This window comes from Rosa rugosa, chromosome 1 (genome assembly GCF_958449725.1).
Source record: "Rosa rugosa chromosome 1, drRosRugo1.1, whole genome shotgun sequence".
NCBI classification, from domain to species: Eukaryota; Viridiplantae; Streptophyta; class Magnoliopsida; order Rosales; family Rosaceae; genus Rosa; species Rosa rugosa.
The window spans coordinates 67,258,147-67,275,455 of record NC_084820.1 but is presented as its reverse complement, the minus strand read 5'-3'; the positions used below and the strand labels follow the sequence as shown (position 1 = coordinate 67,275,455).

Below are 17,309 nucleotides of genomic sequence, written 5' to 3'. Positions count from 1 at the left end.
GAAACATTTGAATGACTTGGTCACTTTTGAATTGCATGGTCAGTAGTCCCCATGCATGTTAATTCCCGTAGAGCTTATCACCTTATAGATAAACCACTGCTTTTTGAAACATTTGAATGACTTGGTCACTTTTGAATTGCATGGTCAGTAGTCCCCATGCAAGAAGAATTCTATCCAAGCTTGGGGTCTTTTTTTTCTAACAACGCAGCAACCCCCTTTTATTTTTTAATTTTTTTTCAGGAGTTTTGTACCTCCGTGGATATGTATACCAATTGTCGGACACTCTTGACCTATTCGTAAGTCAAGCAGAAATGGGGTATCCTATTTCTCAAAGCCTCATGTCTGACTAAAAATTGGTGGAGAGTAGTATATTGACATGCCAAAAGGGCGAATTTATATTAACTAAAGATTAAAACATACTTTGAAGCTTGTACTTTCTACAAAAAGAAAATGTCATATACAGGAGAAATCTTCAGACTATGATTTAAACTTGTTGAAAAACTATACTAGTGTGCCGATACAAAAGCCTTAGACGGCCCCTGACAAAGCTTCTTTGTTCTCTGTTGTAGGAGATTCTGAACCAGTTTCAAGCGTCTTGAAGAATAGCTTTTGCTGGGGTAGCTGGCCATTGGCAAACGCCGTGACCTCTGTGTCGACCAAAATGGTGTCTTCTTCTTTGAACTCTCCTCTCAAGATGCCCTTGGCAAGCTCATTTTCTACATATTGCTGAATCACTCGCTTGACTGGCCTAGCACCGTAGTTTGGATCGTAGCCGAGATTTCCAAGAAGCTGCACAGCTGCCTCGCTCACTTGGATCTTCATCTTGCGGTCTGCAATTCTCTTTTGGACTCGTTCCAACTGTTGTAAAAAGGCGAAAACCATGAGTAATCAGAGAAGGAGATTTATTTTAAATGTCTATCAGCTAAGTTTTCAAGCTAGTACGCATTTTTGAGAAGAAAATTACCTGTATCTTGACAATGTTGTTTATCTGATCACGGTCCAAGGGCTGGAAAACTATGTACTCATCAACCCGATTCATGAACTCAGGGCGAAATATGGACCTTGCAGCCTCCATGACCCGCTGCTTTATAGTTTCATAACCCAACTCCTTTGGTGATACTTCATCATCTCCGTTAAGTATGTACTGTGAACCAACATTTGAGGTCATAATGATCACAGTGTTGGTGAAACTCACAGTGCGGCCCTGTGAGTCAGTTACTCTCCCATCATCTAAAATTTGAAGGAAAACATTGAACACATCAGAATGTGCCTTTTCAATCTCATCAAACAGGATAACTGAATATGGCCTCCGGCGAACAACCTCTGTCAGCTGTCCTCCCTCCTCATACCCCACATAGCCAGGTGGAGCACCTATCAGTCTTGAGACAGCATGCTTTTCCATGTACTCACTCATATCAATTCTAACAAGAGCTTCTTCAGTGTTGAACATGTAGGAAGCAAGGGTCTTGGCTAGTTCTGTCTTCCCTACACCGGTGGGGCCCATGAACATGAAACTAGCGATCGGGCGATGAGGATCTGAGAGACCTGCTCGAGACCGCTGAATAGCTTCAGCTACTGATTTCACTGCAGGATCCTGTCCTACAACACGTTTATGCAGCTCTTCCTCCAAATGCAAGAGCTTTTCCCTCTCTGACTGTAGAAGCTTGGAAACAGGAATACCAGTCCACTTGCTGACAATTTCAGAAATGTCATTTCCAGTAACTTCCTCTCTCAGCATTGATTTCCCAGACCTGATATACTCATCGAGCTCCTTTTCAGCACTGAGGAGTTGGCGTTGTAAGGAATTCAGACTCCCATACTTCAGCTCAGCAGCACGGTTAAGATCATACTCTCGTTCAGCCTGCTGGATCTCCAGATTTACCCTGTCAACCTGTTATAACACAAACACTTGTTTCTCAACAACCAAGTACTTTAAATTTATCACATTTTAAATTTTCAGCAACATGATTAATATTCCATCCCAATTGAATCACCATTGTTTCAAATTTGGATCAAAATGAAGAGTACGGTTTTTCTGTTCTTTCAAAGTTTGGATTTTAAAAAACTGCTGTCACACAAGCTGAAACAGAAAATCATAACAGTATAAAGAACAGAACTTTAAGGTGCTTACCTCTTCCTTGATCGACTGAATGCGAGTCATGACAGACTTCTCATGTTCCCACTGCTCAGACAGCTGAGATTGTTTCTCTTTTAAGATGGACAACTCTGCCTCAAGGCGGTTCAATCTCTCTTTGGACGCTTTGTCGGTGTCATTTGTAAGTGACAGTCTTTCCATTTCAAGTTTCAATACTGAACGATTGATCTCATCTAGGGCTGTGGGCTTTGATGTAATTTCCATTTTCAACTTGGCAGCAGCTTCATCAACTAAGTCGATAGCTGCAATTCAAGGACAAAAGATATTCCATGTAAAATGTGAAAGCAAAGAAATGAATTGCACAAAAGTTCTTCACTGTTAAGAGCAGACTAATCAGCTGGAGAGACATTCTGAAAGCCCTATAAATCTGCCGATACAACAGGAACCACGATTACTAAAGAAGCATATATTTTCACATTTCAAATACCCCACCTCATCTCTTCCAAGATTTATACTACAAGCATCTTCGGGAGATCAGACAAGTGGCATGGAATTCATGTTCCAGTTTGTTTTCATATATATAAAGAGAGCTACGTGATATTGCTAAAACATACATCTGTTGTTTTGCTCCAAGAATAAGTACTTCATATGATCATCGCAGTTATCTAATGATAAAACATTAAGAGGATTCAAAGCTTCACCTAAATTTATTTCTTAAAGCCAGTCATGTCATGTCAATTTTTCATCATGCCCATTTATACATATACGTGTGTGTGTGTGTGTGTGTGTGTGCAAGGATGGATAGAAGGAAAAAATCCCCAGAAAAGTGCTATATGGATAGAAAATGATTTATCTATGAGCACAAGATCATAGATAAATCATTTTCTATGTATTTTGTGATGGAAATTACCTTTGTCAGGTAAAAATCTCCCACTGATGTAACGGTCTGAGAGAATTGCAGCTTCCACAAGTGCACCATCAGAAATGCGGACCCCGTGATGCAACTCATATCTTTCACGCAATCCTCGGAGTATCGAAATTGTATCCTCAACAGTAGGTTGATCAACATAAACTTGCTGAAAACGACGCTCCAATGCTGGATCTTTCTCAATATACTTGCGATATTCATCCAGTGTTGTTGCACCTATACACCGCAACTCTCCCCGACCAAGCATGGGTTTTAATAGATTGCCAGCATCCATTGCACCATTTGTAGCACCTGAAACAAATAACAATAGACCACTGATTCAATCTCAATGTGATTTGGACATAAAAGAACTATTCCAAAATTAAAATATTGTCATTTAACCCAAAACAAAAATAGAATAGACAAAAAAGGAAAGCCCTTCCACCTTTAAATGACAAGTAAAAGTTCGATAGACCAACAATTATGAGAACTAAAATTCAATAAGCTTAATACCTGCTCCAACAACTGTGTGGATCTCATCAATAAAAAGGACAATCTGGCCCTCTGATTCTGTTACTTCCTTGAGTACAGCCTTCAGCCTATCCTCAAACTCTCCCCGATATTTTGCTCCAGCAATTAGCGCACCCATGTCAAGAGATATTAGCTGTAAAGAGAAGAATGTCATTTATATACATTAATTGAGAAAAAAGAAGAGAGGGGCACAGGTTCCTAGTAGAAGCCGTCTTCAAATTCAAAATATAGAACACACCTTACGATTCATTAAAGCTTGTGGGACATCCCCTTGCACAATTCGCTGAGCAAGCCTGTTGAAGAGATAAGAGTTTATTTTACTGATAAATAAAAGCAGAGAAATAAATCATTATTCAAACAAGTGAAAAATAGATCAACCTACATCAACCTAAATTTGTCAGTGAAGGCAAAACCCATGTACAGAAGCATCAGTGTTATGGTATTTGCTGAAACCGAAGAACCGTATTTCTATGTTTGAAAATTTTAATTATGTTATGCATCTGAAGAGTTGGATTCAATTATTTTAACAGCTTTAACAGTTCACTTTGGCTTGCAGAAACAACACAAATGAGTGAAATTACATACAGGAACTGGGTAGGGTGTTTATGAGGGAAACCTATAAAGCCTAAAAACATCTCTAATCAAAACCCTCGCATTCTTTTTTCGTTTTCTTTTTCTTTTTTTGACATAACCCTCATTTTCACAGGCTACTTAGTTACCATAGAAAAATTAAAATTAAAAAATAACTAAGGTACCTACCCTTCTGAAATTGCAGTTTTCCCAACACCTGGTTCACCAATCAGCACTGGGTTGTTCTTTGTTCTTCTTGAGAGAATCTGGATGCACCTGCGTATTTCATCATCTCTTCCTATTACCGGGTCCAGCTTTCCTTCTTTTGCCATGGCTGTCAGATCTTTACCATACTTTTCAAGGGACTCATATTTCCCCTCAGGATCTGCAGCATCAAAAGAGAGTCATACTTTGTACAATCGGACATTAAAAGAAGTCAGCACTCAGCACTGCAAACAACATATTGAAATTGCTATCTAAGGCACACGAGAAGACTGGAATACAAAACACTGCAAAATCCTGCTTTTATTTTCCCCACCCTGTGTGTTTTGCACAAAGCATTACACAGACAGAGGGACACACACAACCCCTTGTACAGTGAAGAAATGAAACACATTGCAACCTTGGTCAATAACTGATTGCCGTCCCCTTATGGATTCTATAGCCGACTTCAAAGACTGCTTGGAGATTTGAAAATCCTTAAATATTTGCTTCCCAAATCGTTGATCTTGAATGAAACCAAGAACCAAATGCTCCACAGACACAAACGAGTCCCCATATTCCTTCTTGTAATCCCTGGCTCTCTGAAGCAAGGCTTCCAAATCACGCCCTAACATCGATCCCGCAGAGTCACCAAAAACCTAACGCAGTAAAACAGAGATCAACATAAGTTAACTAAGGTCATAGCATAAATACATTGAACTACACAATAAAATTCTTGGCCGTCTAAGAATTATGACTAAAGCCTCCCCCTACCTCTATCATGTGCTTTAAAGGCATCCAAATTCCATAGTTCTATGTCAAATTATCGAACATCAATTACTAGCCTAAACATTTTGTAAGTACACGAATACCTAAGGCACCTGCAACTCACAGCTATCCTCAGCCATTAATCTACTATAGTTTAAAACATTCACCAAATACATTCAATGAAGTCAAGACTACAAACGAGCAATGCCGAAGTCATAAACAAGTAAACTTGATGTACTAGAGCATACTACCTTAGGTTGGCGCTGAATATACTTATCAGTGGCCTCAAGAAGCCTACTATTATCCACCCCAGCCTTAGCGAAAATCCGACGAGCAAGCCCATTCTTCTGCTCAAGCAATGCCTTCATCAAATGCTCAGTCTCCACTATCTGATGCTTGTTCTCCTTGGCCACTTCCGGCGACGAAACCACCGCCTGCCACGCCATTTCCGTGAATTCCTGCTGTGTAATCTGTCCCTTCACCACCACCAAAACCAAGTCACACATTCAAATTTCATTGCAAAGATTAAAACTTTCACTAATTTCACTATCCAAAATGAGCAGTACAGCATACCCTTCCGGTTGAAGAAGCCTGGGAGCGCACAACAAACGGGTTTGGAGTCCGGCCCAGTCGGCCCGACCCGGTTCCAAACGCACCGTTCGGGTTGAATTGCCGGGACGCTAGTCCCCGGAAGAATTGGGGTCTGGCGTGGAAGGTGAGGGAGAGAGTTGGGTGAGGAAAGAGAGAAGCTTTACTGCAACATTTGGTGGAAACAGACTGGGGAAGACGAAGACCGACGCCGGAAGCAGCGAACGAGGTGGTCGACGAGGCCATCGCCGGAGCTTATAGCGTTAACGGCGAAGTGGGTTTTCCGGCGAGAAGAGAAAGATGGGAGCTTTGCGTGGGAATGAGAAAAAGATTTGAGATTTTTGAGAGAGAGAGAGAGAGAAGTTCTTGGGTGAAGAAGAAGCTTTGAGTAAGAGTGAAGGCGATTAGCGAGAGCTCAAAATTCGAAACTTAAACAATATTATTATTATTATTATTTTTTATGGTGATTTTGATTTTGTTGCTCTCATCTCATGCCCACAAAAAAACGGAGAAGAAAGAAGAAGAATAGTGTGTGTGTGATTCCGTAGGGTTCTAGTAACGATTTCGGAAGCTCGGCGAAGCATCGCGAAATTGTTAGATTTTACAGAAAGGGCCAAGCTACGTGGCTAAATTCAAGGAATAATGATCAGTGTTGGGACCCACATGTCAATTTTCAGTCCATTAGCAATTTACTATTTTTTTTTTTTTTTGGCATGAGAAACAATTTTTTTAGAAGCATATGAAACGGACCGTTGGTTTAGTTGTGTAAGTTTTTTTTTCATACGTTGGAGGTTGTGAGTCGATTCACGATGACTAGTTCTTGGTGTGATAAAAAATAAATGCGAAAGTGTTTTTTGAAAAATTATAAATAAGTGTAAATTCGATGACTTACAAATATTAATAATTATTTTTAAGGTTCATGTGTTTTTTCATGGTCATGATGTTAATCAAAACATGTTATTATTATTTTTTTTTATAAATTTATACTAATTCGAAAATACTTTAGAACTGAATTTTTTTTTTGAATCAAGGAAGTCAGCCATTTATTGAAAGAATAAGAGTTTACACTGGACAAAGTTCAGCTGCAATTGCAGCTTGTAAGAAATCTGGAATTGAAAAGTAAAAGGCATTCTGCCTAAGAGAGACTTTAGAACTGAATTTGGATAGGCCAGAAAGTTACATCATTTTAAAGTTATACATTCCATCATGTTAAACTAAAGGCTACTGAGTTAATTATCTTGGCAACTGCATTAGAAAATTTGTTTGGTTGGGGGAAGATTGATCTCTTGTGCTCGACTTTCTCTACTCTCCCTTGTTAGTTCATTGGTAGTTTTGAGTGTTGCAGAAGATTTGTTTGTCAGTTTGCACGTCAACAGATCACGAAGGAAACCAAGTTATAGGTTAGTGCATCACTCCTCTTCGGTAGGTTCACCTCCATCTTTAATTCATTATTTTGTTTTTCAAAACAAATGTACTCGGAACTTCCCAAAAAAAAAAAAGTCGAAACGATTATGCGTAGGCAAACAATTGGTTTGTCAATACTTTCCCAATAAAGTATTGCTTTGATGTATGGAGTACTCCTAGTTGAATAGGATTAACCTCTCCTAAATTGTTCCTGTGAAAACCCTATATAGAGACTCATACATGTCGATCAATCAGTGTACGTATTTTTCATTAATCTTCAGTTTAAAGATCTAGAAGGTGTTGCTTCAGGCACAAGGAAAAGCACATCGAGTGTCCAATGACGAACAAGAAGAAGATCAAGCGCGTTGTCAAGCTCCCTGAAGACATTATTGTGGAAATTCTGTTAAAGTTGCCCTTCAAATATTTGATCCAATGTAGTTGCGTTTCGAAAAAATGGCGTTCTTTAATATTATTTGACCCCCAGTTCTCCAAACCCCACTACAAAGTAGCATCCGAGCAGAGAAGCCTTGGTCAATCACTACTCTGTGTTTCCAGGCGAAGTAAATTTCCGTTAAAATGGTTTGAAATACCAGTCTACACTAGTGATCCAAAATTTCAATCCTTAGAGGTCTTGGCTGGTGACCATGTTCCTAATTCCTTTCTTTCCTTCCCACTCAAGGAAAAAAAATATGGTTCTTTACAGCTACTGGGATCTTGCAATGGTTTGGTATGTTTAGGTGAATTGTCTGCGTACGAAAGACATTATAAAAACGTGTGTATCTGGAACCCTTCAACCGGATTCATCCGCGAATTGCCTGAATGGGAGAGGAAACCACAAAGTTTGCTGGATGGAGTGATAGCTTTTGCTAGTAGTGGTTTTGGTTATGTTTCCGCCACCGACGACTACAAATATGTTGCTTTAGCTAATGATATCGATTGCTCCGATCCACAAACACTATCAAGGGGACCAAGGCTGACATCTTCTCGTTGAGAACCAAGTCTTGGAAAAGAATTGAAGTCCCTCCCATCTTGTGCTATTACAACGAGCAATCGGGGATTCTATCAAATGAAGCACTCCATTGGATCACCTTGAATGGAGTGGATATCGAGATGGAGACAACTATCACCGCTTTTGATTTGGGAAAGGAGGAGTTCCGGCAAATGCCATTGCCTGTTTCTATAAACACTAGTCATGGCCGAAACAGAATGAGAGTTTTGGTTCTTTTAGGAGAATGCCTTTGTGTTTGGCATTCTAACAGATCTGATATTCAATTATGGGTCATGAGAGAGTATAATGTTCATGAATCTTGGAACTTGCTCTATTATTTTCGGACAGATGATTTGCCTGTGAATGTTGCGAATGTGAGACTAAAACCAGTTTTCGTGACAGAAAGTGGTACACTTGTGCTCAAAGTGTTCGATAAGAATGAGTTTTTAATCAGAATTGAATGCCACAAAAAAAAGAAGCCGGTTTGCAGCGACCAATATAGATTTAAGGAATTGGACATAGGTTCGTGGTCCTGTGACGCAATTCAATATGACCAAACCCTACTTTCGGCAGCTATATAAATGGCTATGGTGTTCGGTGAACCACATCATGATAACGGGGCATGGATCGAGACTCGAAACAGCAAGAATTGGGGAGGAATTACTACACACACACACATGCACATATATGTTGAGTTACGTTTATTTTAATTTGGATGCTGAATTGAGTTTCAATCTTTCGATCTGTTTTGCTTTCCTGCCATTGTCTATTCTGTGTTTGTCTGTAACCGAGTAGCCAATAGGCCAAAAACTATGAATTATGAAACCTTTCATTCCTATTAGTACCTCATGAACATGAAGCCATTGTTCTGATCTTCTCGTTGTACATTCTGTAGTAGTTAACTCTGACGCATGATTTAAGTAAGCTCTACTTCTGTTCATTAATTATGCAATAGAACGTTAACTATTTCTAATTTGTTAAATTTTGGGGGTTAGCCCGCAATGCAAGAAAATTTTTCATTTGTTCTTTAATTTGGCATGGGGTTTTCAAAGAGAACATGAAATGTTGAATTTCTGTAATTTATCTTCATAAACACGTCAAAGTGCAGGCCTTCAATTCGCAATAACGAGGATCGGAGGGCAGCTCCTCATTGATGATTGGTGAGTGAATACCAAGACATTGCATGATGAAAGCCATGCATGAAAGATTTGATTTTATGAATTTTAGTTAGCTATCACTATCTTGTCCGCGTATTTGGTATTTGGCAAGGTATATTGCAGCGGATCATGTCAATACTTTCAGTTTCCTTTCCCAATATGTTTTGGAGTTGTCCTAGTTGAATTAGGATTAACCTTTCCAAGATTGTTCCTGTGGTATTATTAGGTACGAAGCCCTAGCCTACAGTAGTGATTTGCCTCTGAATGTTGCAAAGATGAGACTAAAACCAGTTTTCGTGACAGAAAAGTGGCACACTTGTGCTCGGAGTGTTTGACAAGAATGAATTTTTAATTAGAATTGAATGTCATAAAGAAAAGAAGCTGGTTTGCAGCGACCAATATATATTTGAGGATTTTGACACAGGTTTGTGGTGCAATTCAAACCCTACTGTCAGTAGATATGCATGGTTATGACTTTCTCCGATCCAGAACTCCCGACAATGGTGAGAGAAGAAGAACCAAAACAGAGGCCAAAAACTCAACCAAGAGAATCGAACCCAGTTGAGATCGGAAGCGTCTCAAGTGGGAACAGCTTGATGTTCAGTCCCATATTCAAATCGGCGGCGGCCATGGCTGGTTGGGATGAAGAGTCTCTCCTGATCGCAAGCCTTGTCGTCGACGACACGCCGGAGCAAGATATAAAGCAGAAGAAACGATCTGTTTTCAGGTCCAAGACTCCACACACCAATTCATCGAGAAGAAAGCGGAGAGTTGAGCAAAAGAGCCCGGTTTCGATCCCAGTAGCTGTTCTTGACCTTGATAATGAAGAAACTACAAAAGAGGAGAGAGTGAAAGAGAAGGTAGAGCCTGAAATTGTTCTTGTGATTGAAGAAAAGAATATAGGAGAAGATGAGAAGATGGGTGAGAGCTCTGGTGCTTCGTGCTCAAGCTCGAATCTTCCTTGCATGGATAAGCTTAGGGATGAGCTTTCTTGTGCTATCTGCTTGGAGATCTGCTTTGAACCCGGCCAGTACCACTCCTTGTGGACACAGTTTCTGTAAGAAATGCTTGCGATCGGCTGCTGATAAATGTGGGAAGAGGTGCCCCAAATGCAGGCAGCTAATGAGCAATGGAAGATCGATCTCGCACCGTGAACACGGTTCTATGGAACACGATTCAGGTTCTATTTCCGCAAGAAGTTGAAGCAAGGAAAGCGGCTGGAGCCTTGAGTAGTCGTGAAGAAGGTGAGCGGGAAATCCCCGATAAGGCCTTTAGTAGTAGCAACTCGAGGAATCAAAGCAGAAGAGTATCTGGCAGTGATGTGGCTGTAAGGAGAAGAAGGGTAGTATTAAGCCAAGATGATGATGAGGACGATCCTGCACCACTAGCTGTAAGGTTACAGATGAGAGAAGCTGAGAATCAAAATCGAGAACTAGGCAGCTTGGCTCGACCTGTAAGGATATCATCAGGCAGAGAAATTAGGCATATAACGAGGGTGTCAAGCAGAGATGCAAGTCCGACCAGTAGTAGCTAGAAGGGTGCCAAACCAACATGAGGATATATGCTGCATTAGCTCTGAGATTACAGAGGGAGGAGTTTATGGAGGCTTTTAGGGGAACCATGCCTCTCTTTCGACGGCTAGAGCAAATCTGATAGCCATGGCATCTAGAGCCACTAATAACCGTGGTGCTGCAACCCGATTTATGTAGTCTAGTTTTCCCTTAATTGGTGTACTGCTTTTCTTATGACTCTTTACTAGCATTGCTCAATCCTAGTGGTTACTAAATTTGTTGCATTAAAAAAAAAAAATCTATATGAATGGTTATGGTGTTCGATGAATGATGTGGATGGGGCATGGAGACTCGAAACAGCAAGAATATCTCGTCTGATCCTTTTAATTGCAAACTGATTCTGATTATGTCTTGTCTAATCCTTTAAGGAAAATAAATCTTGAGATTATTCCTATTTGGACAAGTAATCTGAGCTTATAAATAGGAGGCATCAGCATTAGCCAAGACATAATAAATCATCTAAACTATTAGCACAAGAGTGTTGCTTGCTTGAGAGTGTTCAGACTTTGTCTAGCTTCTCTTTCTTGAGCGAGAACGCAACCACTTAGAACATTCTAGACATGGCTGACACCGGTGGCATTGGTTTAACCAAGAAGAAGGATGAGAATTTTGGAGAGTGGTATTCGGAGGTTGTTGTTCACGGTGAGATGATTGAGTACTATGACATCTCAGGATGTTATATTTTGAGGCCATGGACAATGGCAATATGGGAGACCATGCAAGCATTCTTCAATGCAGAAATAAAAAAAATGAAGATTAAAAATTGCTACTTTCCTTTGTTAGTCTTCCCTGCTGTTCTGGAAAAAGAGAAGGATCATATAGCGGAGTCAGAGGTTGCTTGGGTCACAAAGTATGGAAAATCTGATTTGAAAGTGCCTATTGCAGTCCGTCCGACAAGTGAGACTGTTATGTATCCTTATTACTCAGAGTGGATTAGGGGGCACCGTGACTTACCATTGAAGTTAAATCAGTGGTGTAATGTAGTTCGATGGGAGCCTAGCAATCCCACTCCATTTATCAGGAGTCGGGAGTTTCTTTGGCAAGAAGGCCACACAGCTTTTGCAACAAAGGAAGAGGCAGATAAAGAGGTCCTTGAGATATTGGAACTGTACAGAAGGATATATGAGGAATATTTGGCAATTCCAGTTGTGAAGGGAAAAAAGAGTGAGAATGAGAAATTTGCTGGTGGTCTTTACACCACAAGTGTGGAGGCTTTTGTTCCAAATACTGGCCGCGGCATACAAGGCGCCACTTCACATTATCTGGGTCAAAACTTTGCTAAAATGTTCGACATTACTTATGAGAATGAAAAGGGAGAAAAAGCAATGATTTGGCAAAACTCTTGGGCTTATAGTACTCGAACGATTGGAGTGATGGTAATGGTGCATGGAGATGACAAAGGCTTGGTATTGCCACCAAAGGTAGCATCTACCCAGGCCATTGTGATTCCAGTGCCTTTCAAGGACGCTGATACACAAGCCATATTTGATGCCTGCTCGAAAACTGTGGAGGAGTTGAGTGAAGCTGGATTTCGTGTTGAGGCTGATTTGAGGGACAACTACTCGCCTGAATGGAAGCATTCACACTGGGAATTGAAAGGTGTTCCTCTAAGGATTGAAATTGGACTAAAGGATTTGGAGAAGAAACAAGTAGTCTGTGTTCGGCGTGACAACTCTGCGAAAGTGGACATTCCTATAGTCGACTTGGTCAAGGAAGTGAAAGACATGCTTGATAAAATTCAACAAAATCTCTTTGATGTTGCAAAACAAAAACGAGATGCTTCTGTCCAGGTTGCCAGAACATGGGATGAATTCACGGTAGCCTTGAGCAACAAGAAATTGATCCTGGCTCCTTGGTGTGATGAACAGGAAGCAGAAGAGGATGTCAAAGCGAGAACAAAGGGTGAAATTGGAGCAGCAATGTCACTCTGCTCTCCCTTTGACCAGCCCCAACTCCCTGAAGGGACGCTTTGCTTTGCATCCGGAAAGCCAGCAAAAAAGTGGACCTACTGGGGGAGGAGCTACTAATTAAATCAATTTTGAAACTCACTTCAGTGGTTAATTTCTGCAGTTTATATCAAACAAATACAGAAGCTATATGTCTGTCATGTAGAAATTAAGATTTTGTTATCCTGTTTCCACTTTCTTGTGATGATGTACGTGTTATCTAGGTACCAAGTACTTTTGGTTTTAATATGATTTTTAGTTTAAAACAACTTTCACAACAGATGCTACCACACTATTTGCATTCATCCGATACCGAGTTATTTTCATTTGGATGCTCCGCGTTTGATGCTGATTTGAGTTTGAAACCTTACTCTCTAGGTTGTTACTGTCTTATTTGGACACTCCTCATTTAAAGTTGATCACAAGGACAGTGCTCTGCTGTTCTGGTACATTATGTATTATTGAACAGTCAACTCTGATGCATGAGGATTTAAATAGCTCTGTTTTTTTTTTCTCAATCTATATATATAGCTCAATTTCGTAAATATATGGGCTAATCCCCGATCCAAGACAAAATTTTCAATTTTTTTTTTTTTTTTTTCACATGGCATGGGGAGATTCAAAGAGAACATGAAATGTTGAATTGCCTTGATATACCTTCAGAAAGACGCCAAAGATTGATGAGCTGAAGTGTAAGCCTTCAATTCACACTAATTAGGAGGGCATCTCCTCCAGTCATGTGTTAAAAATTAAGCTTGATTGCTTTGCTTGCTTCTTAATCTTGAATATAAATCAGAGTAAGAAAAAAACGTAACTCGAACGAATCAAATCCAGAAGATGAACCTTCAGAGAGAGTACACAATCTAAAATGAAGAACATATTACATTGTGAGGATCAAGTCAAGAAGTAAATAATGCAACACTTTGGCAACTCAAAGAGCTCTGGCAATTCCTCTGTCATAAAGTATGATTTCCAAGATCATCCATCAATATTTATACATGGTGAATGAAACGTGAAATGTAATATATGAAAACAAATGCAGTAGGTACACCCATGAACTTTTTACATAAAAATCTTATATAAGATTGTTTGATTTAGCATAGTCTAATAGAGTTGAAAACAAACAAAGTATGATGGACCTGAACAAAACAATGACATGATTCTATGAAGCCTGCATATTTCCAATATAGATGAATCAGTTTCACCAAATCCATTTTCTTCACTAGCTCCAACTCTCTCTCTACCTACAGTAAAAAACAAAGGGGGGAAAACAATATTAAGGCAAATCCTATAAAATGTAGAGGTGCAAGAAAGATTAGCAAAGAAAGGGATAGCAGCATAAAAAACTCACCTAAAAATGATGTTATCCCCACTATTTGAACTGCAAAAATTATAATATAACACAGACGCATTTGTTCTGCTTCGGTTCACTTGTCATTTTCTTTTCTGCTATAGTCAAAGGATACACATTAAACTATAGATCATGTAGAAGCATTAAAGAAAATAATAATCCCTACTAGTTAACAGATGATTCCAAGTGGCGTTTGAAAGGGTGGTTGGATGATGCAGGCTTTCTATTGGTGCTATTACCACATAGGAGGTAGTCAATTATAAAAGTGCAGGCTTAACATAAGGTGTTTTGAGATATGCAAGAATTTTTTATCTTGACTTTTTCTATTTCCCTCAAATACATACATAGAAGTTATAGAACCAGTATACAAAAGTGATGTCTCTGCCAAAATAAACAAATTGAAAAGAGACCGTCTTCTTTGAGACCAGAGAAAAATTCTCTTCTGTACATGGCAAAATTTGGTAATAGTTTTCCATTAGTCTCAGAATATACTCGTACCTTTCTCCGAAGAAGGTGGTTGAACAACGACATGCATAGTTGTAGGAACATCGCATATTGGGCTTTGGCACTCCCCAACTGTTCTGTTGTTCTCCAATATCTTTCCTGCACTTATCAGCTTGACATCTTTAACAGTCCTTGGACCATTCTCCTTGTCTGTCCAAACAGAAAATTTTGCGTAATTAGATGAAATATGTTAAATGAGTAACAAGAATTCATGCATGAGAACGGACACAGAGGAGAAATCTTTCGATGGGTATTAAGAAAGTTTAAGGAGCATGGAAAACATGAGACTTAAAGATTTTGTAGTTTTAATACTTTGTGCCATGTAATGCTTGTATGCCATGATCAATGTTACCAACCATAATTGTCTCAGATAACAAATGCAAGTGAAGGAAAAGACTAAGATGGTTAACTTCTCTGTCATACAGAAATCATTTCAGTTCAATTAGATTTTAAGTTTTGAAAAGGCTGCCTCTACAAGGATATACACATGTCCTTGATCAGTAGCGCAGGTAACAAACAAAGCATCAGTGTGCACTTCAGCACTGACATTGTTGCTCAAGTGAAAGCTGTGCTTCCGAGAAACTCAAATGGAACTGGAACAACCTTAAATTCACGACAACTAACTTCTACTTCCAAATTTCCCTAAAGAAAGCCTGAGAAGAATTGTATATACACTTTAAAACACAAAAGACTTGAAATGCTGCCACTCTCCATCACAATGGTGGAATTCTAAGAACAGAAAAGGGTTCTCAAGGATAATATATATGTCATGCAGTCAATCATGCATTTCCAACAAAACAGCACACCTGATGCTAACAAAAGTGGAAGTGTAACCGCAATAGCAATGTACCCTGTTCATATATCAAGTGTTGATATGACCATCGCATAGAGACAATTACTAGATTTTTCGGTGTAGTACTGGTTAAGGTACAAATATTCAGAAAACAAATCGAGGATAACATGAACCATAATCTGATGTGAACTATTCCAATTCCAATCCTGAATCCTTTAGCCCTAAGCTTGCTGAGATTTGATTCATTTCGTAATTAAACACCAAAAACACCAAGAATATAATTATTGCTTTTAAGCTAACAAGAAAAGAATACAAAACCAACCTTTAGGCCATTGCGCAAGAATACTTTCTTTCAAGGTCGAAACACTTGTAGCAGCAGGAAAGCTTTTGGGGCCAATATCTGATCCATCACTCAACCGAAACTTGATTTCCAATTGGTCTTGCACTCCAGCCATCTTCAAACGATTTCAAAACGGTTCAAGATTTCTCCTTCTTCTACTTGTTCAAACGAATTATAAAACCCCTCAATTTATTGGGGTCCTTGCTACAAAGCAATGAATACACTAAATTCAAATTCAACGCGTTTCAAGATTCCCTAAGAAAGAATACAACAAATAAGGAAACACCATAATACGAAAAAGCATGGAAATAAAGAACACAAATCACACCAAAACTCATGCAGAAGGAAAATCAATAACAGCTACAATTTAGCTGTGAAATTTAAAAGCATCCATGGAAAACCACCGAAAGCTTTGAAATGGGTGTTGCTAGAATCCAATAAAGACGACGACTTTCTCATCCAAAGCAAAACTGAAAGAAAAAAAAAATGGTGGGTCGTCTCACACAGCTATGATTAAGCTGTGAAACATCAGCATCCATGAAATCAGCAAACTTTTTCAAATGGGTGTTACCAGAATCCAATAAAGACGACGACTTTCCCAACTGGGTCAAGCACAGAACAAAGCAAACACTGAAAAGAAATGGAATTCACAACTGGGTGTTCTTACTTGGCTGCGATACTGATCTGGGTCTCGCTCAAAGTTGGGGGAGAGGGTCCAGAAAACCAAGCGATGATGATGAAGATGAAGTCGATTTGGGTTTTAATTAATTAATGAACAAGATGAAAAAATAAGCAAGCAGTAGTAATAGAAGGAAGGCTGTTTCGGAGTTTTCAAAGTCTTCTAAATCCGTGGTCAAATGACTCCATTCTTTCTTGCCTTCTCCTTCCAATCTCCCAAGGCTTATGGAAATGGACACATTTTCCTCGCTTATTATATAAATATATGTGACCCTTTGCCTTTTGCCAACTTCCAATATTGTCTTTAAATGCCAATACCAAATTGAATGCCAATACAAATGGTGCCAATAGAGTAAATCCGAGGCTCTCACCGACCTGCTATATATGCGCATGAATTTATTCTAGAACTATTATGAAATTCTATGAGACCATATTCCTTCTTTGTGGGTTACTCTTTTTATCTTTAGAGCCAAAGTTATAAAAGAAAAGGGAAAGTGAAAAAGATAGAAATGGTGAAAGAGCAGAATGGACCGGCCGCCCAAATATTGAAGAGGTAGTGGACAGAGGGAGAATGGTCGTTGTCTCCTCTATCTGTCAATAATATATTTATTCCAAGTTTTTTCTTTATAAAATGAATATATAAATGTTCTTACGTAGATATTAATTTATGAGATTCAACGCGTTTTACTGTCATAAATTTGTCAAATTACAATGTTAATTTAGATTTTCATTTATAAAACAACAAATGAAAGCCGTTACATCCCACCAAACGAGATTCAACGCGTTCATTTCTTGATACAGTGAGGACTAGTGTTTCACCATTCAAGTTTCGCTTTCTGTTGTCAAAAAAAAAAAAAGTTTCGCTTTAGTACTTTTCATAGTATCTTATGAAATGTATATGTTAGCTGTGAGAGACT

The 17,309-nt window shown here is 39.1% G+C and overlaps 4 protein-coding genes across 7 annotated transcripts; 2 read left to right on the top strand and 2 right to left on the bottom strand.

Moving 5' to 3' along the window:
* Nucleotides 1-369: 369 nt before the first annotated feature.
* Nucleotides 370-6,194, bottom strand: LOC133726311 (chaperone protein ClpB3, chloroplastic-like). Of its 2 annotated transcripts, none has more exons than XM_062153837.1 (10): nt 5,646-6,194; nt 5,324-5,548; nt 4,726-4,963; nt 4,293-4,488; nt 3,772-3,826; nt 3,516-3,666; nt 3,006-3,314; nt 2,132-2,397; nt 965-1,891; nt 370-858 (listed from the first exon to the last, which is right to left on the bottom strand). In XM_062153837.1, exons 1-10 carry the CDS (start codon nt 5,904-5,906, stop codon nt 529-531), a joined length of 2,958 nt encoding a protein of 985 aa, XP_062009821.1. In that variant the 5' UTR covers nt 5,907-6,194; the 3' UTR covers nt 370-528. The 2 variants fall into 2 exon arrangements, with proteins under 2 accessions (XP_062009821.1, XP_062009822.1); XM_062153838.1 differs by having other exon boundaries at nt 5,324-5,542.
* A 1,207-nt stretch (nt 6,195-7,401) lies between these two features.
* LOC133733592 (F-box/kelch-repeat protein At3g06240-like) lies at nt 7,402-8,055 on the top strand. Its single transcript, XM_062161233.1, has one exon. It carries the CDS (start codon nt 7,402-7,404, stop codon nt 8,053-8,055), a length of 654 nt encoding a protein of 217 aa, XP_062017217.1.
* A 3,270-nt stretch (nt 8,056-11,325) lies between these two features.
* LOC133726309 (proline--tRNA ligase, cytoplasmic-like) lies at nt 11,326-13,971 on the top strand. Its single transcript, XM_062153833.1, has one exon. The coding sequence runs from the start codon at nt 11,341-11,343 to the stop codon at nt 12,805-12,807; it is 1,467 nt and encodes a 488-aa protein (XP_062009817.1). The 5' UTR covers nt 11,326-11,340; the 3' UTR covers nt 12,808-13,971.
* Nucleotides 13,667-16,733, bottom strand: LOC133726310 (membrane-anchored ubiquitin-fold protein 2). Of its 3 annotated transcripts, none has more exons than XM_062153834.1 (5): nt 16,382-16,733; nt 15,697-15,918; nt 14,576-14,731; nt 14,078-14,175; nt 13,667-13,970 (listed from the first exon to the last, which is right to left on the bottom strand). In XM_062153834.1, the coding sequence occupies exons 2-4, from the start codon at nt 15,827-15,829 to the stop codon at nt 14,117-14,119; spliced, it is 348 nt and encodes a 115-aa protein (XP_062009818.1). In that variant the 5' UTR covers nt 15,830-15,918; nt 16,382-16,733; the 3' UTR covers nt 13,667-13,970; nt 14,078-14,116. The 3 variants fall into 3 exon arrangements, with proteins under 3 accessions (XP_062009818.1, XP_062009820.1, XP_062009819.1); XM_062153836.1 differs by having other exon boundaries at nt 14,078-14,172; nt 16,382-16,716; XM_062153835.1 differs by lacking the exon at nt 16,382-16,733 and adding an exon at nt 16,043-16,362.
* Between the last annotated feature and the right edge of the window lie 576 nt (nt 16,734-17,309).

Coding starts and splice junctions, on each gene's coding strand:
- LOC133726311 (XM_062153837.1), bottom strand. CDS start 5,906: ATGGCCTCGTCGACCACCTCGTTCGCTGCTTCCGGCGTCGGTCTTCGT. Junction 3,315..3,515: donor CCACACAGTTGTTGGAGCAG/GTATTAAGCTTA, acceptor TATTTGTTTCAG/GTGCTACAAATGGTGCAATG. Junction 1,892..2,131: donor TTCAGTCGATCAAGGAAGAG/GTAAGCACCTTA, acceptor GTGTTATAACAG/GTTGACAGGGTAAATCTGGA.
- LOC133733592 (XM_062161233.1), top strand. CDS start 7,402: ATGACGAACAAGAAGAAGATCAAGCGCGTTGTCAAGCTCCCTGAAGAC.
- LOC133726309 (XM_062153833.1), top strand. CDS start 11,341: ATGGCTGACACCGGTGGCATTGGTTTAACCAAGAAGAAGGATGAGAAT.
- LOC133726310 (XM_062153834.1), bottom strand. CDS start 15,829: ATGGCTGGAGTGCAAGACCAATTGGAAATCAAGTTTCGGTTGAGTGAT. Junction 14,732..15,696: donor TCTTGCGCAATGGCCTAAAG/GTTGGTTTTGTA, acceptor CTGTTTGGACAG/ACAAGGAGAATGGTCCAAGG. Junction 14,176..14,575: donor ACCACCTTCTTCGGAGAAAG/GTACGAGTATAT, acceptor CTTTGACTATAG/CAGAAAAGAAAATGACAAGT.